This window comes from Aotus nancymaae, unplaced genomic scaffold (assembly GCF_030222135.1).
Source record: "Aotus nancymaae isolate 86718 unplaced genomic scaffold, 86718_ANA_hifiasm-v0.15.2.pri h1tg000029l, whole genome shotgun sequence".
NCBI lineage: Eukaryota > Metazoa > Chordata > Mammalia > Primates > Aotidae > Aotus > Aotus nancymaae.
In genome coordinates this window covers 37,202,946-37,223,253 of record NW_026988442.1, presented here as the reverse complement: position 1 = coordinate 37,223,253, position 20,308 = coordinate 37,202,946, and the positions used below count along the sequence as shown (strand labels likewise).

Sequence of the window (20,308 nt, the reverse complement as noted above, 5' to 3'; positions counted from 1 at the left end):
GTTTTTGCCAGCTTTCCTGAACATTCTAAGTTGGTCCTCTCCATAGGGTGCAGCCTGCCTGATGCCCTTCAGCTACCGTGGGAGACAGGAAGGGTCTAACCCAGATGAGACGATTACAAAATAAAAAGGTCCCCCAAGGTGCCTCCTAGCTGCACATTAGTTTGTTCATGAAGGAGTTATTTAATTCTATCTTGTGCCGGCAAAAGGAATGTTCCAGGCTTTAGTGATGATGAAGGGGTGGACGCCTCAGTTTAAATAACTCCCCTTCCTAAGGTATATAATGTGCCTTTCATGGTGTGGAGGGAATTTGGGATTTAGTTTTCATCTTAATTGAGAATTCATTTTGGTGTCTTTAGTTTTCGTTTTTCTCATCTACAACTAGAAATCTCTCAAATAATTGTCATCCCCAGAGAAATTCACCAGGTTTTGCAGCTATTCAGGATATGATTTGGCTGATGCCAGGGGCAAACCGAAAGCCTTTCTCTTTGCTGTGGTCTTTAATCATTCTGCTTACTTTGAGAGATTGAGGGTGCAATCATTGTGCTGTGTTCCCAGCGTCCTGTTCTGAGTCGAGAAAAACAGGCCCATGTTTTCCATGAAAGCAGTGCGACCTCTAGCGGCGGTGCGCGGGAAGTGGGCGCGCTCGGTGCCCGGCGAGGCTGCTCCGGGAGGCAGCGCGGAGCCAGCGCCAGACCGCGTTATCTCCCCCCGCGCGTCCTATCTCCCATCTCCCGGCTTATTGAAGCCACAGCGACTGATATGAATTCTGTGCTCCCGTGCCCATGATATTGGTATCATTTTTTTTTTTTTTAAAACAGTGCTTTTTGATATGAAAGTATTTACCAACACTCCTGGCTTCTGGTTCTAACTCTCTCCTCATCTCTTTTTCATTTCCTTTCGTTGCCTGGGTGAAAATAATGCCATTTATTTTCATGTCCCCCTCCCCATCCCCATTAAGAAAGTAGTGAAAGCTTTGGTAGTGGGTTTTTGCAGCCAGCCGTCTCCTGCATGCTTTTGTCTTTTGGAGTAAGGAGCACGCACTCCCAGTTCTCTCCAAGCGGACCTCACTGCAGTGAAACCGCCTCGTGCTGCCGAGAGTCGCCAGCCGCGAGCAGGAGCATCCGGTTTGGTTTGCAGATGCGGGAGCACTGGGCGGTCGTGCAGTCTCGCAGTGTTCGCTTGATCTGTTGACCTCTGCGTACTTCAACTTTCTGGCTATTTTTATGTTATCTGATTTTTGAAGTTTTATGTGCTTTTCCACTGATAACCTAAAATTGAAATATTAAATCTGTATTCATAAATTTCTCAGCCTCTGTTTTACAGAATTTATTTCCTTTTTGTTTGATTTGTATGTGTGTGAGATACATTTTACTGAAGACCGAAGTCTTGCTAGGTCTCTTGCTGTTTATTTCCCAGCCTGGCTATTTTTATCTATAAGATGAAAGGACAGTAAAAAGAAATCAATTTTTTTTTGCCCAAAAATATATTTTTTTTAAATTTCAGACAGCTGATACTGATTCTGGAACTCTATGGTCCCAATGATGTTTATGATCACTTAATGCACATTGCCTTAAAGTTGTGTGCAGATAAAGTTTCTGAAGTTCGGTGGAGCTCCTTCAAACTAGTAAGGAATCAGGGCATTCACTTTGTGATTTTTACAAATAGGAATGCTTATGTATCTTCCATTTTAACTATTTTATTTTTTCTGGGCTTAATTTGTCAGCTTACCTATGAAACTAACTTTTAAATTTTCAAATTATGAACTATATTATAGTTTTTTATGAATTTGTAGGATAGCTTGTTGGTTAAGTTACATGTTTCAGTGAGGGAAATTGTGGATTAATTATTTTATATATGAAACCCTTTAAGCAATAGCTTAGTGTTTTTTAAAATACAGGTTGATTTACAGCTTGGTTTTGTAGAAAAATATTTAGTAAGCAATAACTCTGCTATAGAAAAGCTGATTCTGTTTTTTCTGTGGGTTTTATACCAGCTGAATACTGATGAAAAAAATCACATTTGAAAATATTGATTTTAAGATACTCTGATGGTATTACAATTTTATAAAAATTACATGTTCTGAAAGATAACGATTTAGTTATTATTAATCGAGGGGACATGCTCTAAAATTTGGAACCTTAAGATTAATAATGTATTTTTCTAATGTCAGTCTCCTTTTAAATTTCATTTCCATGAAGGGTTTTATGAATGTGTATGTATTGCCGTATATTTAAACATCTTTTTTTCTCTGTGTTCTAATGATGACCGTGACAAAAATTACTTTCTCCTGTGCTTATAAATTCATTTTAAAGGTAGAAAAGTGCATAAAAATGTCTAGTTTCCGTGTAGAAACTAGACGGATAACTCTATTTGAGTTATCTATCATAACTCAAATAGATAGCAGCATTTTAAGTTTGCTCTTCTGATATTTTTCACAGGTTGTGGCAATTCTGCAGAAGTTGTATTCCAACAGTGAAAGTGCATTGGGGTTAAATTTCATCAATGAACTCATCATAAGGTTCCGGCACTGTTCTAAGTGGGTTGGAAGGCAAGCTTTCGCTTTCATCTGTCAGGTTAGCAAGACCCGAGCAGGGATTTACTCTGGGTATAACTCTGCCATGTTATGAAATCAAGTTTACCAGAGAATCTCAGCCCTGGAGCACTAGCCAGGAACTGAGGAATTATTCACCGAGCCCTCTCATCTCGTAGGACATTGGGACCAACTCAGTGTGGTGAAGGACTTGCCCAGGGTTACCCCAGGGTTTCCCCACTGGTGAATGAGTACCCCAGGCATACTCACTCACCACATAGATACTGACTGAATACCTACCGTGGTCCAGATAGATTCTAGATGCTGAAGACAGAGTGGACAAGCCTCTGCTCTCCCCACTACCATCCAGTAAGGTAAGGGTCAGGCCCACAGTCTACTCCCATCCTGTCCAGGTTGGTGTCCACCACTGCACCTCACCTTGGCCAGTGGCCTTGGAAGGACGGTGGGATGAATTGGGCAGTGGGTTGGGGCAGAGACTTTAACCTTTTTAGAGTAAATACGTAGAGTTCATATCATCCTGTCCAGCTCCCCAGATCGCCCTCTCTACTCAGCCTCTTGGAAATGAGGGTGTGATTTATGTTTGCCTGGGGCAAAGGCAGTGATAATGGCTGCCATTTCTTGAATAACGCTTGTGTGCCAGGCATCATACCACACATTTAATTCTCTAATAAAAAGTAATGTGTTATGGTGGGTGCCTTTAATCTCAGCTATTTGGGAGGCTGAAGCAGGAGAATCGCTAATCGCTTGAACCCGGGAGGTGGAGGTTGCAGTGAGCTGAGATTGCACCACTCCATTCCAGCCTGGGCAACAGAGCAAGACTCTATCTCAAAAAAAAAAAGTAGTGTGTATTGAGCACAGCATACCTGTCTACCTTTAGACCAGCTCTTTTAGGTGAAACATTTGAAGGCCAGAGAGATTAAGTCACTTGTTCAAGATCACACAGGAAGTGTAAACCTGTAATTTTTTTTTCTGCTAAAGTATTGTTTTAAACATTTTAACTTTATTATGCACGTTTTCAAGCATATACAAAAGTAGAGGGAATGGTGTAATGAATCTCTGTGACTCTGCCACCCAGCTTTGTTGATAGTATGATAAAGCTGGGTTGGGACCGTATCTGACCCCAGACCAAAGCCCCCTTTTTGTCCCTGATGACCACGGGCACCAGAGGACTCATCAGCGCCCCCTGTTGGGCCAGTGGGACATTACAGGGGTGCTTTAGTCTGCTCTGAGGTCAGTGGATGGCGGAGTGAACAGCAAACTCAAAACCACAGACTTGACAGCACGGCCGTCTGTAAAGGAAAAGTCAGTGTTCCAAGTCAATTTGCAGAGAAAGCTTAAAGGAAATACTTTTTGCTTTTGTTTTTAAATTATTTTTCTGAGATTAGAAAATCTGAAATGACTCTTGCGACTCGGGGGGAAGGGTGGGAGGGGTGAGGGGTAAAAGACTACACATTGGGTGCCGTGTGCACTGCTTAAAGGGGGCCAGGAATATGTGCCTGCCTTCTAGTGTTGTCATGGGCTTCCGTGGGCTGACAGATCTAAGCTACCTAGCGTGGTGCCTGGCACCTGAGGAACATTGGCACTGGCAGTCACAGCGCCTGTTTGCCACGACACAGATTACCCTGTTCTAGAAGAGCCACAGGAGTTAGAATCCACATTTTGGCTTGCAGTCTCCACCCTGCTGCCACTTGGTGGTTGTGAGACCTTTGGCTGTCACCACCACATTGGAAATGAATTGTTTTCACCTGTAAAACCAGGCTGCTGTTGAATTCCAAGGCTAGTCTTGAGAATTAAGTGAGAGAATACATGTAAAGCCTTGTAAGTGAAGAAGCTGTGTGCACATGCTGAGGATTACTACAGGACTGTGTTTACTGATTGTTTACAGAGGTCTGGGCATTAGGTTATCATTTGAGATTTGACTGTCATTTGACAGCCATGGCCACCGTGAGTGACAGAGGTGAGGGTTCTTGATCCTTACTGGTCAGCTGTGTGCAGCGTGGTGGCATAGTCCTAGACGTCTTGCATAACAGACCAGTCATCGTACAGATAAGGAAACTGAGGCTCATAAATGTTAAGCCACTTAACCTGAAGCCACGTAGCTACTAAGACCAAGTTAGGTTTTGAACCTAGACCTTTCTGACTCCATAGCCCATCAGATTTAACCTACTTGGAACCCAGTGTTGGGTAGTGAATTATAATAAAATATTAACTGTGTTTCTAACCAAATGCAGTACTTGAGATTAAAAAATTCACACACACGCCTCAAACCTACAGATTCTGAAATGACTTCTTTGGGATTAAAGAAGTGTATGTTTCTAGAAGACTGCTGGAAAACATCACTTCTTTGGCTGTGACTTTCTTGGAGCAGGCAGTGGTGAGCAAGGAGTGCATCCCCGTGGACCAGTTCGTGGAGCACCTGCTTCCCAGCCTTCTGAGCCTCGCGTCAGATCCTGTGCCCAACGTGAGGATTCTGCTAGCCAAGGCCCTAAGGCAGGTGCTGTTGGAAAAGGGTAGGTGGAGCACTTTTTGGAACTCACGCATTTCAGGCAAACTCCATCAGTTGTTAAAGGCCACAACTAGATTTCCTCTAGGAAATTAAGGCAGGTTGTGTGACAGCACGCTTAAGGTTTATTTCTTAAATGAATATATTAATTTTTATGCATCATTTTATGTTATTTGTAAAATGACTAAGGAAATGAATGTAATTCAGTCTTCACATTTAATAAACATATGCTAAAATGCAAAATATTACATAGCTTTCCAAAAATGAGGGAAACTTAAAATTTTGAGTTCTGACATGAAAGATTATGAAAGGTAGCAAACGTAAGCCTTAACTGCTGTTATGTTTTAATGGTATTATTTTGTGGTCAGTTAGAAAACATTTGTAACCCAACTAGTTGGTTATTTATACCTGGACAGGACTTAATAAAAGCTTTGTGTTTCTTGGATGGTTTATTTCTACACCACACATAGAAGAAAAATATCTTGAACTCTGCCCTCCACATACATTTCTTGCCACTTCACCCCCTGCCCCACCCTCCCTGCAGCCTACTCCTGCTCCACACATTGCCATTTCTTTTGTGTTGGCAGGAAAAAAAAGATAGTATAATTTTTAAAATATGCATAACTGTTAGGAGTCCATCTTTAACATTTTAGAAATATTCTTTGATTAAGGCAGTTTATCATTTAAAGAACTTAAAAATGATTTATTGTCCTGACATGTGGCTAACAAAAAACCAAAATTAGAATGTGTTTTGAACACAGTTCATGGCACACATGATTCAGACTCATGATTTCTCTCTTTAGCATATTTTAGAAATGCCGGTAACCCTCATCTTGAAGTCGTTGAAGAGACCATCTTGGCTTTGCAGTCAGACCGGGACCAAGATGTTTCCTTTTTTGCAACCCTAGAACCAAAGCAGCGGAATATCATAGACACTACTGTACTAGAAAAACAGAATTATCTACTCTATGATGAATTGCAGTCCGGCTGTTTCCTGCTTGGCACATATGGCTTATCATAACTTGAAGGGGCACTGATTATATTATCCCAGCTGGGGGAGATTTCGGAAACTTTCATACTGTGCACTCAAAGACTGAGTGATGGACCCCTCTCCCATCTGTACCCCGAAGGGACTGAACCTGATTAGGGCTTTTTCTGGATAGCTGAGCCATCCTGATCAAGCCTGATCAGTAAGTCTGCGGAAAGACTGCAGACCAGGTGGCTAACTGGGCACTGGAGCCTCTGAACCATCAGGCTGCCTGCCGGCACGTTATTTTCTCCGTGGCAGACTGTGATGTGAAGTCCCCCCACCCTTGCCGAGTAGTTATTAGAAGCTCTTAAGTCTTTTATAGACCTGCATATTTCCTTCCCTTATGATTTCCTATAAAATATAGCTTATGGCATTATATTTTATTTTTAAATGAATTACTGTACATATATAAATAACTCTTGACAGGAAGAAAATATATTAATGTAGTATTTGCCCCCATCAGTGAGCTGAACAAATACATCATTTAAATCTATGCTCCACTTTGAGTTGCTACAAATATAGTTCAGTTTGTTTACTTTCAAAAAATGTGATAAAGAAATCTAAAGAATGATTGATGGCAATCTTTCTAATATTGTGCCTTTGTTACAAACTCTACTTGGAATTTTTTCTCAGGCACGTACTCCTCCCCTCCTGACAGGAACTGTTTCCCTAAAGATGTGTGTTGGCCTTTGATAGAGGCATAAAGCTGAAAGATTTTTCATTTTTACATGGGTATGCTATCATATGTTTAAGAACTTGGGAGGGAGATTGATAACAGATTTTTTCATTTTTATATGGTTATGTTATATGTTTAAGAACCTGGGAGGGAAATTGATAAACCGAGATGCATGGATATTGACTTTATATCTAATGCTTTAGAATCTTAACCAAAAAAAGGAAAACCTGGTTCTGATCAGAACCTGCCCACAAGTTCTATGCACCTGTGATTTTGGAGGTCAAATGAAATACTCTTCAAATTGACCTAAGTACACAACTCTTAGAGTTCATGCATTTAAAATTTTGACTAAGAAAGATGCTCTAGAATTTTACCAGGTTTTTAAAATTAATAGTTTAAGATTTTCTAACCATTTGAACAAATTTCACATACATGTATGCACATGTCATTTTTCTTGTTTCTATTTTTATGTTCTCAAAGGTAGAATAAGGGAAGAAAGGAGGAAACAGCCCATTTGGGGTTTCAGCACTAGCTCTGCTAGGGGTTTGTAAGCTATTTCTATTCTTTCCTTTGATCTTTTTCTTGTTTTTGTCTTTTTTAATGAAATTTTTGAAGCTATGTATTGAATTTCCTAGTATACAGGATGTTACCCCCACCTCCAAATTCTATTTAAGTAATTCTTTTAAAAGAAAGATAGGAGCATATACACCATGCTAAAGTAATAATAATAATAATAATAATAATAAGGTTCATGTGTGAGACCTGCAAATCATACCTCAGGGTAGCATTTAGGCAATGTCTAAAAGTGAGTTAATAGGTGAGTTAATAAATTGGAAGCTACATATTTAAAAAAAATCGGTCAATTTGTCTTGTGTTTAATACTTGCCTGAAGTAAATGGAGATATTGTTTTGCTTTGGTAAGTAGCAATTTTTAATTTTTTTATTGCCTACAAATTGAGAGTGTTTTTAAAAAATCTGTGGATCTAGCAGCAAGTAGAATTATTCAACTGGAATCTTGTATTCTATACAGAGCTTAATTTTCCATTAAGGAAAAAAATGAGCTTCAGTTTGTGTTGTGATGTGTATAATTTGCATGCTGAATCACAACATGCTTGGAGAGATTGTAGACTCTTTGGTAAATAATCTAACCTTTACAATTTCAGTTTCTATGTTAACATTTTTCTATAATACGAGTTCTTTTCCAATGCAAGGATATTTTTCATGGCAGTAATTTCTCTGTAAAAATAATTTTTAAGTTTACATTTTACTCATTTTTGCAACAACAGATTTTTCCAAGACTGTTCTGTTTCCTCCTGCCCTCTTAGCTGCCACCCCCATCACTTCAGCACTTGTATTTTCTTATTTTTCATGGATACCATGTTGAGTGTTTGTAATTTGACCACCACAGGTAAGCTTCCTGTTTACTTGAACACGCAGCCATCTCTCGGGTGAATGAATGGAAAATCACAGATGAGTTTCTTCCAGGCAGAGCTCACTCCAAAGGTATCTTAACAATAAAACCATCCCAGCCTTTTTAGAGTGGACATTTCCCCACTTAAGTGTGTTTATCAGCATCTTTCTGCCATCAAGAATTCAAGAGCATTTTCAAAATTGATAGATTCTGATGCAGTTTTGCAAGTTTCCATGAAAGGCTGCCTCCCACTTCTGGGGTCCACTCTCAAGTCGGGACTAGACTTGCTTCAGGGAGTCATGTTTATGAAATGTTTTCTTTTTTTTTTTTTGGTTCATGCCAGAAGTATTTTCATAACGAAAGTCTGCACTTTACAACTCTGTAGGCCATGCATGCAATGGTGACTGAGAGCCTTGTTCATGTGTAATTCCTCCAGGTGACTCATCCCAATTTATGCAAAGATCGTATTTTAAACAGACGTGAAGAAGTGATAACCTTTTCCTAACCGCAGCAAGAATGCCCCTTCGGTTTGCCTGGTGAAGAGAACTGACATTAACAGCAGCTTGGAGGCTCCAAGGAGGTGGGGACATGGCCTGAGCTCCGGCCAGGGGCCCGGTGCAGGTCGTCGGAGCGTGGCTCCTCGGCGATGTCTCTGTATTTATCAATAAATCTCCCGGTTGTTTTGGGAAGCACCTGTGACCTGTTCCATTATTTAAAAACCATCTCCCGCGGCCACGTGTAACCCCGCCTTTGTTCATCGCGGAGCGGGAAAGGACTGCGGGGCCCTTGGGCGCCGCCCGCCCGTCGGTCCCCTTGGGGGCTCGGGTGGCTGGCAGGGAAGGGCCTCGCCGTGGGTCTGGAGGGGGCGGCCTCGGCCGGGCCTGGGCGTCACAATGGGGCGGGGGGCGCGCGGGGCGTCAGGGCGGGGGGCGGTGATGACGCGTGGCCGCCGCACTCGAGCCGGGGATGACGCGCGGCCGCGGTAGGGCCATGCAGCGGGCGGCGGCGGCGGCGGCGGCGGCGGCGGCGGCGGGGGCGGGCGGAGCGCGGGCGGCGGGGCCGCTGCGGGGCGCCCCTCGCCTGGACCCCACTGCGGGACGCAGGGGCGGTGCGGGAGTCGGGGTGCAGGGACGCGGCGGGCCCAGGGTGGGCTCGGCGGGCTCGCGGCCCCTCCTCGCGCAGCCCCCGGCCCGGGCTCGCGGCTGGAGCCAGCGGCTTGTCGGTGACCCGAAGGCCGCGAGCGCGTCGCTCGACTTGGCCCCTGATGTCTTCGTCCTGCGGGTGCGCCTGGAGGAGACGGGGGAGATGTTCCGAGTGGCAAACTGCCGCGGCGACATGACCGTGCGGGAGCTCAAAGAGGAGCTGGACCTGATGGTCGGCATCCCCTTCAACCTCCAGCTGCTCCAGTACCTCGACGAAGGTGACTCCTGCCCTGACCCCTTCCCTGGCCACATGCAAGGGAACCCAGTCCACTTCTGAAGCTGGATTCCCAAAGGGAAGTCTGCTTATGTGAGGACCCCCAGATGTCGAAGCAAACCCCAGCCACCCTGAAACCCAGATGGAAGGGCCACTTAGGGTCCTGGCCACAGAGGGACTTCCCAATCTCAAAAACACAGGTTCACATTGGACTCCTAATCAAGGCAAACCTTGTCTGCAGCAGGACCCTAATCCACAAGCAGGTCCTGCCTGGATGGGCTGCATCTGCCAACCGGAGTGAATCCTGTCCATGCCAGGATCCCCCCGGGAAGCCAGACCCTCAGGCTCCCGATGTCTTCAAAAGAGATCCGGGTCCCAAAGTCAACTCTGTTCATATAAGACTTGTCTGAAACAAAGCCTGTCCTCAGCAGGACCCCCAAACCCAGGACAAGCCTGCCCATCTTAGGACCCCAAACTCAGAGCAAACCCCAAGTCCTCCTCCATGCTGGTCTTGAGAACATCAGAATCCCAAATCCTTTAGCCAACCATGTGCATGCAAGCATGCCAAACCTGAAACAAACCCTGCTGACCTCAGGATTCAAAAACCCAGAACAGAATTGTCTAACACCGAAATCCAAATCTCTAGGCTAACCATGACTACCTCATAACCCCAAATCCTCCAGCAACCACATCACCCCAGGATGCCAGGGCTTGAACAAACCTTGACCACCTCAGGACCCCAAAATCCAGAGCAAACGTGCCCAACGGAACCCCAAATCTCCAGGCTAACCATGACTACCTCAGAACCCCCGATCCTCCAGCAACTGTATCCATGCAAAGAGGTCAAAGTGGAAAGAAACTCTGTCCACTTTAGGACCCCCAAACCAAGAACAAACCCAGCTAAATCTGAAATCCCAAATTGCCAGACTAACCATGTAACTATTAAAACCCCAACTCCTCCACAAGCATGTCCACACAAGGTTGCTAAAGTCTGAAACAAACCCTGCCCACCTCAAGACCCCATATCTATATGCAAAGTCTGCCCATGTTCAAGCCTCAAATCCTGAAGCTGTGACTGGCCATAACAGAACCCTAAATGCCAGAGCAGACTCTACCCACATCATGACCCTCAATTGCTCAATTCTGGACCCCCAGTCTTCAACTAACCATTTGTGCATCTGGACCCCAATCTATTAGCCACTTCTGTCTACATGAGGATGACAGCACCCAAAATGAACCCTGCCCACACACGGACCCCAAAATTCAAATCCAGCTCTGCTTACATCTGAAAGGCAGTTACCGAGCTCACCATGACTGTACCAGAACCCAAATCCATGCAAAATGTCTTCATGAGGGCTCCAAAGAATGAAACAAACTGCCCACAACAGGATCCCAAAGCTCAAGTCAAACCGACCCATATATGAATCCCCAGATATGAAACTGTGTCTACCTCAGCACTCCAAGGTCGAAGCCAGCCATGTCCATGTAAGGAAGTCAAGGTTAAAACCAAACCCTGCCTCCCTGAGGAACCCAAAGCTCAAAGCAAACTTTTCTTGTATTTGTAACCCAAATCTTTCAGCCAACTTTAATTATACCAGAACCCCAAATTACAGACCAAATCCTGCATGTAGCAGGACCCCAAATTTTGAAGCAGATTTTATCACCACGAAGACCCCCAAATCTCAGGGCAGGTGTGGTCGATCCCTGCTCTGCAAATGCCACACTACTCAGGACTACATCAGATCCCCACATCCCAAAACAAGTCCTGCCTGTACGAGGACTCCAAATCCCAGAACACACCTTTTCACATCAGGACCCCCAAATGACAGCAAACCTTACTTTAATCAGAACCCCTAATCCAGAGTAAACTGCCCTCACAGGACCCCCAGTCTCAAAGCCAATGCTGCTATCCACGTTTGAACCCCGAATACTGGCACTAACCCAGTCCGTATCAGAAACCCAAATTCCAAGCCGTGTCCTTGTTCACATCGGGAGCTCAAAGCTAGTCCAGCTGGAATCCGAACCCAGAGCTGAAAGTTTCCCATGACTGAATTAGGACCCCAAGGGCCCAGCTCCAGAGAAGTCCGGTGTGACAGGCACCCTAGAGCCCATCTCTCGTTCCATCAGTCTCCTTCCCTGACCTGAAGACGTGGCTTTCCCTATCCCGATTCCCTACATACAATATTTAGGATATGAGAACAGCATCAAAGTCCCTGGGCTCCATCATCTCCCCACCCGTTTGAAATCAACGCAAAACACTTCAAGAAAATGAAGATATAAAAAAAAATCTCTGAGCTGCTGCACAGAGAATGTGAATAGCTGATATTGCAGAGAGACTGCAGCTGTACTGCAGGGGCTGGGGAGCGAAGGAGACAGATCTGAGAGCAGCCTGCCTCCACGGGCTTGGTGCTGCCAGACACTGCCCTGCAGGGCTCAGTTTCCTAATCTGTAACACAGAGCCACCAGCTCTAGAATTCTCAGAGCCCTTTGCCCACTACAGACAGAAAAGACTCGGGAAACTCGAAATGCACAGCAAAAGCCAAAATACCTTCCTTTGCTCTCTTCGAAATAGGTTGAGCATTGTTCATGACATATTTATTTTCCTATAGGAGTGTTTGGAAGATGCTTTTGGCATTTTTGGGGCTTTCTTTGGAAAGGAATGTGTTTTGAGCCTTGTCTGTATTTAACGTATTAAAAGTGAGGAGAGTTATTGAAGGACTTAGTAAGAGTTCCCAAACAAGTAATTTGAAAATTATCCTTAACGCAAATGCCTCGCACCCTTTCTGTATTTATTTTCACTGATGAGCTATGCTGAGCTATAAATTCAAGAAAGCTAAGAGGGAATGAGAGAGAGGGGGTGACTTAACACTGATGTCACAGGACTATCACTCAACAGGCACTTAGCAACTGTTAGAGGCTCGACCTCTGTCTGCTGTTGCAGTTCTTGCTGTGGGTGGCAAACAAGAAAGACAGAAGGTGCTACTCATTATTAGGAGAAATTTGAGCTACTGCCTATAAATAATCCTCTGAGGCCTCTCCTACCTACCTCAAAGTTTGGGCAGGGGGTTGGGGGATATCAAATGAGATCATGTGTGTGAAAACCTTGAGATACACAAATCTAAATGGTGTGAGCAAATCCATAGGCTAGGGTTGCCCTTACACATCTGTTGTCGACTTTGATCATTTATTTGGTTGGTGATAATTAGTATTTGTCTAAGCCCAAGGCAGTGGCTGCCTGACTGTAGAAAGAGGATGTGCTCGAATTTCTGCAGGAGCTGTGCAGCAGGTGGGAGTTGTACTCTGGCACGTCTCAGGGAAACACAGCTCTACTCAATATTCTCAAAGTTGTAGGGAGTCGTTGTCTTACTTAGACTAATTGTAGGTTATCTTCTGCATCTGAACCACAAATAGGACACTAATTAACAGATTTGCTAATCACTATTCCGGGTTTACAGCTGCCATCCTGAGTTTCTGCTGGCAAATTGGTACCCATAGAGCCAAGAGGGAGAAGCCAGTGGCCCTGGAGGGAGGCAGGTCCAGTGCCAGCACTGGCATGCCCGTTTACAGGCTATGTGAGCCTCAGTTTGCTTATCAGCAGACGGAGATAACAAACCTACCTTGGAGGGCTATCCTAAGATGAAAGAATATAGGTGCTCGTTCTGGGCACCAAGTCATCACTAGGTACCTAGTACACAGCACAGAGCAGTCCATCATGACCCCAGAAAACTCACGAATCCCAGTCGCTTGGAGTACCGGACCGTCTCACCTGGGCAAAGCCGAAACTTAATGTTGGTGTCGGTGCTCAGGAAGAAAGCATGAGCGAAAGCGGCTCTGGCACCCCGAGTGCAAACGAGGTGGGTGTCGGCATCAGCTCCTCACGTCACATCGGCTCTCAGCTGGGGGAGTTTTGCCCCCAGAGCCCATCTGGCAATGTCTAGAGACTTTTTTTTTTTTTTTTTAAGACAGAGTTTCCCTCTATTGCCCAGTCTGGAATGCCGTGGTGCAATCTGCCCGCTTCAGTCTCCCAAAGTGCTGAGCTGACAGGAGAGAGCCACCGTGCCGGGCCTGGAGACATTTTTGATTGCCTTAATTTGGTGAACATGCTGCTAGCATCTAGTGGGTAGAGGCCAGCAAGCTGCTGAACACCCAACTACGAAGGGGGGACCCTGCCACGAGGAGCTACCCAGTCTAAACTGTCGGCAATGCCAAGGTGGACAAACCTGACCCAAGCTTCAATTTGAAAGATCCAACAATTTTTTTGTCATTGTCACCTCCTTAGCCAACTAATGATATTATCCAAGAGTCAGTATTTTGGTTTACCCCATATGACTTGTATAACCACATCGTGCTGTGTCTAACGTCTGGTTACTTCAAGTTTAAGTCATTCTATTTGTAGAGTTTGCCTCATAAAATGACTTTACTGACTCATGTACTTTTTCACAATAGGACAAGTTAAAATTACAGAATTTTATAAATTGTTGGCATCGTTATTTTGTTCGGCTTCTGAGCTGAGCCAAATTAATTTTCTAAAAAGCATTACTGACAACAGACAGACCCGTGCGGCATCAGCAAATGAGATTCGTATTTGGTATTTCTAAAATTATTTTTGTGGCACCCAAGGTCAGATAATCTCTTAACCAGTGTAGTAGTTTATCTTTAATACCCAATTTTTTAAAAGAAAAAAACAATGGTTCCCTGCAGGAGTTTTGATGGATGACGCTACCCTGATGTTCCACGACGTTGTTCCTGGCGGGATGATTTCATTATGTGTCTGGCATCATGACGGATGGACACAGCTTGTTTTGGCGGCTGTGGAAGGGGATCCCAGCAAGGTGTCTTCATGCGTCTTTACATGGATATTATATGTTATGAAGCAACCGTAAATTGTGGGGGGAAAATTAGTCTTTAATGTGGGTATTTGAGTAACAGTTTCAGAGCGAAAAGAACGATGGCCGTGTCATGATTATGAAGCACCGCACCGAGGCTTTCCCTTCACTCCTTGGGTTTACCATTTTGCTGGGTTTATCGAGTTGTGATTTATAACCCACTCGCCACCCCCGCCCCGCAAAGGAGTCGAGGCAGCACGTTTCTGTTCATGTGTATAAGTGATAAGGTTGGAAATCTAATTTAACACCGAGAGGAGAACTCCAGATAACGGGTAAACGTGCAGCCCAGAAATCAGGGCTGTGATGCAGGCCCTGGCCAGATGCTGCCTGGCGCGGGGGGGAGAGGCCTCATGTTCCTCTAGGCTGCCTGCTGGCCTCTCAGCTGGGCTCTAGGGGTGGGCAGTGGGGGCCAGAAGGATAGAAACCAGGTGTATGCCCAACAGGGAAGATGATTCACTGCGACACGAGGGGCAATGCTATATTCTTTCTAGAAAAGAAATTCGGATGGAAAGCTGTGTGCTCCTGGAGAAGAGGAGACAGTTTCTTTGATAAGAAAGGGGTCAGGGCAAGCTGGGTGTAGCAGGGGCTGGGATTGGCTCTCAGAAGAGTGAGTGGGCTTGGGGCAAATGGGGTGGGAGGCAGCCTTGGTGGGGACAGTGGGGAGGGTGGGGGCCCCGTCCCAGCCCTGACGTATCTCCTCCCAGTCCCTCCTGCTTCTCCTCCTCTGCACTCTCCTCTGTCCCCTCTGCTTCCCTTCCCTTTGTCACCAGCAGTGTGGTCCATGCTTGGTTTTCTGGCTCTTGCTCTGGCCATGGGGGTCACCTCCCTGCTGTCTGAGGTTGTCAGAATTGCCGTCATCCTTGTCTTGATTCTGCTCCTCCTGCCCCCTCAGTCCTGACTCCCGCATCAGGGAAGAGTATCCTCCCTGGGGGGACCCGTAGCCTTCTCCAGGGCTCAAAGACTTAATTCACCACGAGGTGGTTACACGACCGGGCTGTTCACCTGTGCGTATTTGGCTTGCTCTGAAACCTAACAAAGACAGGGGGCACACAAATAGATGGGAAGGTTAGAGCCCACCTGGTCTCCAGAGACGCCTGCCACCTTCTGGGAGGCCATTCGTATTGGCTGGTGTCTTCCTTCATGGCTTCAGCCACCTTCCTGTGGACACTGGGCAAAGCTATTTTCTGTCTTCAGAATATTGACAGGAAGACCTTCTTGCGTTCCGAGCCTGACCGACGGTGAATTTGCATTTCCTGAACATATATATAGCTTTAAATCATGGCCTCCCCACCCTGCCCTGGGTGTTTCCCAGCTTCTCAGGGAGGGTTTGCACCTCTCTTTTCCCATCACGAGCCTTAATTTGGCATCAAGCAAGCCTTTCCCTGAGCATGCCCAACCAGCCGTCCAGCAAAACGTAGCCACACTTTTGAGAATAACTCAAACTCCTCTTATCTTGCCCAGCTGTCTTGTCTCGGGGTTACTGAAGATTCCTTCTACCGAACTGCAAATTCAGAACATTTTGAGGGTGAGAAGTGGAAGGAGTGGACGTCTCAGAGGGCATTTGTGGCGCTGTATGTGGCCTCGCACAGAGGTCACGTTGATGCTGTGCAGTACCTTCTAGAACACGGTAATTCTGGTAGAATGCTTGCTATGTTCAAGAGCTGGGATTTTTTTGCAGGTGGAGAGGACAGAGTATCTTGTCTTCCTGGTCCTTCCAGCAGCAGTTTTCTGAAACTGTGTCTTGTCAGCCACCAATCAGGGTCCCCATTGGGGCACTCACTCCCTGTCTAGGCAAGTGTCTTAGGGCACACCAGTCAGAGGCTGCACTCCTTCTCTTCACCAGGTCTCAAGAAGACTCTTTCTGCTTCAGTGAGGCAGACATTTTGGAACCCAAGACTCAAGGAGCAGCCACAAAGGTTTCCTAGTTTATTTTCCACTAGACACATTGCTGGGAATATTCCCATGCTGTCTGCGTGATTTCCACCCTCGTGTGAAATTAGGATGCTGCAATGGTCCAAAATGGTCTAGCCTCTGGCTGGGCGCGGTGGCTCACACCTGTAATCTCAGCACTTTGGGAGACCAAGGTGAGCAGATCACCTGAGGTCAGGAGTTCAAGACCAGCCTGGCCAACATGGTGAAACCCTGTCTCTACTAAAAATACAAAAATTAGCTGGGCGTGGTGGCATGTGCCTGTACTTCCAGCTACTCAGGAGGCTGAGACAGGAGAATAATATATATATATGTACACACACACACACACACACACACACATATATGTGAATCTAATAATAGAAGCCTACAACTTCTTAACTACCGAGAAAGTATGCAAGAACTGCTAACTCAATATATAAACAAAAAAACAAACAAAAAACCCTCAAATAGTTCACCCTCCAGCTGGCACAGCTCTGTGGTGGATGGCAGACTCATCATTCTCCTTTCCCTATTCTAGACCTTCCCTTCCCCAAGCCTTATTTTCTCACAAGACATTCATACTGAACTCTTTTTTCAACCCACCACCACTTAAGGGCTTTTTTCCTCTCTCTCTCTCTCTCTGTCTCTCTCTCTGGCTCATTTGATGGGTAGAAGCAGAAGTCTTAGGCAACATTGTCTCCAAATTAAAGAGCTTTACATGACATTCCATAGGTGTACACTCTATCCTCCCTGGGTGTGGGGTATGTTTGGAACAGATGCCCACTGATGGACATGCAGACCATTCAAGAACAATGGATAATAGCTGATAATAGCTGTAACAGCGCAGACCACCAACTGCCTTGGAAAAAGGAAGAATGTGATACATGGTGTTTGGTCAATGGTTTGGGCTCTGGAGGGGCCTTTCCAAAGGGTCTCCCGTATCAACTTGCCTCCAAATTAGGCCCCTTTTTTCCCAGCCCACAGCCTTGGCTCCAGCCTCTCTCAGCTCTGTCATAGCTCTTTTTGCCACTTACAATGGGCAAGGTGGGAAACATCTTGGATTTCTTGGACTGGATGATTGGCCCATGCATTGGGCATACAAACCTCTGTGATAGGTAAGGTTACCTCCACGATATTCTCCTTCCTTCCTTCACTGACTTTCTGCACTTTGCTTGTTGTAAAATGAAGTATAGGCTTTGCACAGCCCAGCAGTCCTTTAAGCTCATAAAAAGTCATTTTCACTCTGATGGAACCGTGATGTATTTGAAGGCACCAGTTAAAAAATTACAGCCAACTTTGCAAAGTTTTCTGTCCTCCACAGACAGCTGCTGGGAGGAGGCACCATGGTCGACACTGGTATTCTAAGAGCCTATTTGAAACTTTACCTCACCAACCAGCCAGAGCTCATAAAAACTGGCTCCCGAAATGTCTGCTGAACTTAACTGAATTGCCTTATTTTCTGTGTCATGATATTTGTTACCCAGAGTTTGATTCAATTCCACAAGTCCAGATTGGACACCTGTCATTAGTCCATCCATCTGCAGGACGCGGTGAGGAATTCAATCGAAGTAAAATCTGTCTATGAGTCAGGCTGCCCGTTACCTGTCATTTCCTGAGCACTGTCTTCTGCAGGCCATGAGCTATGTGCTGGGGATGAGAACAGCAGCAAGCCAAATGTGTGTGTTTTCTGCCCTCGTGGAATTTCTGAGGGGAAGTCAGTGGATTATCACAAATAATTCCATGGTCAATGGTGTACATGGTGTTTTGAAGATGTAGCATATCTATTGAGCTTATATAGAAGGTTTCATGGGGTGGGAAAACTAAGGAAGATTTTCCCGAGGAAAGAAATGAAATCTAAAGAAAGGTCAGAGTTAGCCCAGAAGAAAATGGGTGAGAGTGTTGTTCAACGGGACTGGGGCAGGATGCAGAGTAGGGTGTGTTTTAGGGATGAAGGTGGAAGGTAGGTATAATTGGAGCCTTGGCGGTGGGGTGGGGGAGGGAGTGTGGCAGGAGGGAATGCTGGAGCAGTAGTGGCAAGGTGGGGTGAGAGTGAGCAGGAAAGACCTAGAAGATCACTCCACAGGCGGTGGGAGGCAGTGATGGATCTGAGCAGGAGTGTGATATGGGCATTCCGGAAAGATCATTGGCTGCTGCCAGGGGAATGGACTGGAGGCAGGGCAGTGCTGGAGCCGGGCCAGGCAGCAGGACCTCCCTGGGGAGCACTCCCTTCACAGCCCGGGACCCCTCCTGTGCTTCCCCTCTGCACGTGTCTTCCTTCTGGCCAATGCTCTTATTTTACAGGAGCCAGCTGCCTCAGCAGATTGCCCCTGGGCAGGACACCTCTGCATGTGGCTGCAGCCATGGGCCAGTTGGACTGTATAAGCCTCCTGGTCCGGCACGGGGCCTCCATCCATGACAGAGATGCCAAGGGGGAGACCCCCATCTCCATTGCAAACCGCCTGAACCAGATACAGAGCGAGCGGCAGATGTGTCTCCTCCACCAAAGAGCAAAGTCAGGGATAAGGGATCTGAGTGACTTGGTCATGCAGAAGGCTTCGCAGAGGGTCAAGTCTGGGTTTGGGTCTAAGAATATGATGATGACCCCTCATTAGCTCCCACTGGGAGTGTTTGCCCATGGAAGCTGGCTTGGACAATTTTGCAGAGTTCAGTCCCATGGGGGCCCTTGGTGTGCACGGAGGCAGGAAAACAGGGCAATTAACCTGAATCAGATATGAAATTATCTGTCCTGTTTGCAAATGATTTTGGGAGGGTGTTGATGGAAGTAGGTAAGTCTGTGTTCATTTAGTAATCCATTATAGACCGAACAGGCTCTGATGCCAGCCTTTAATTTTAAGCTATTTGTGCATTGTACCCAATAGCGCTGCTTGGGGTGATGGGATCCAATTACCTTCTCTCCCTTCTGGGGACTGTCTAATGCACGGGATAATAGGAGTAATAACAATAATGATAATAGCACTATTGTTATTGTACAAAACAAGTGCCAGTGAATGTCGGGAGGTCGTGCGTAGTGTGGGCTGTGAATTTCAGTTTGTAAAGCCCATGGAACTAAATGCTCCCACAGCTAATGGATCAGAAGGTTTCCTGAGCCATCTTTGGGGTCTGCTTCTTGAGTGAGGGGCAGAAGGGAAGCTGGGTAAGCTTGGCTCTCCAAACACATTCTCCAGAAGGGACGCCTTGTTACTCTTGTTTGAAAGTAACACGTTGGCGTTAGATGGAGTGGAAACAGTGTTAAAGAAGATGGGAATCTGGCTGGCCACATCTTCCCTTTGACCCCTCCCCAGTGTCCAGGCAGTCTCCTCTTGCCAGCGTTCTCCTTTTCCTGCCAGCACTGGGTTAGCCCTTCCTTCTTTGCTTTGTGGAGACCACCTTGGAGTGTCTGTGTTCAACTCTCAGGTTTCTGCATTACAAAACCTTATACCAGCCGGGCGCGGTCGCTCACGCCTGTAATCCCAGCACTTTGGGAGGCCGAGGCGGGCGGATCACGAGGTCAAGAGATCGAGACCATCCTGGTCAACATGGTGAAACCCCGTCTCTACTAAAAATACAAAAATTAGCTGGGCATGGTGGTGCGCGCCTGTAGTCCCAGCTACTTGGGAGGCTGAGGCAGGAGAATTGCTTGAACCCAGGAGGCGGAGGTTGCCGTGAGTCGAGATCGCGTCATTGCACTCCAGCCTGGGTAACAAGAGCGAAACTCCATCTCAAAAAAAAAACAAAAACCTTATACCGCGTTGCAGGATGTGCCTGGTGTGCCTGCAGGGGCCCAGCCAGCGGAGTGCATGAGTGAGCTGGGCATGGGAAACAAGAGGGAATGACAACAAAGGGGCCAGCTGTCCGAAGAGGGCACCAAGACTGGACTCCTGCAGAAATGAAAGGCAGAGGCTGCTAGAGCTTTCTAGGGCTCTC

General features: G+C 46.1%; 2 protein-coding genes across 2 annotated transcripts in view; both read left to right on the top strand.

The window, feature by feature from the left end:
* Positions 1–8,860, top strand: part of LOC105727559 (serine/threonine-protein phosphatase 4 regulatory subunit 1-like) — a 78,704-nt gene extending 69,844 nt beyond the window's left edge. The window contains exons 17-20 of the mRNA XM_064382546.1: positions 1,504–1,624; positions 2,439–2,573; positions 4,920–5,061; positions 5,858–8,860. Coding sequence (XP_064238616.1) covers positions 1,504–1,624; positions 2,439–2,573; positions 4,920–5,061; positions 5,858–6,075 — 616 coding nt within the window. The 3' untranslated portion in view covers positions 6,076–8,860. The remainder of the gene's footprint in view (positions 1–1,503; positions 1,625–2,438; positions 2,574–4,919; positions 5,062–5,857) is intronic.
* Positions 8,861–9,137: 277 nt separating this feature from the next.
* ANKRD60 (ankyrin repeat domain 60) lies at positions 9,138–18,996 on the top strand. The gene is made up of 4 exons (XM_012467190.3): positions 9,138–9,591; positions 14,289–14,419; positions 15,935–16,100; positions 18,686–18,996. The coding sequence occupies exons 1-4, from the start codon at positions 9,138–9,140 to the stop codon at positions 18,994–18,996; spliced, it is 1,062 nt and encodes a 353-aa protein (XP_012322613.3).
* The last annotated feature ends 1,312 nt before the right edge of the window (positions 18,997–20,308 follow it).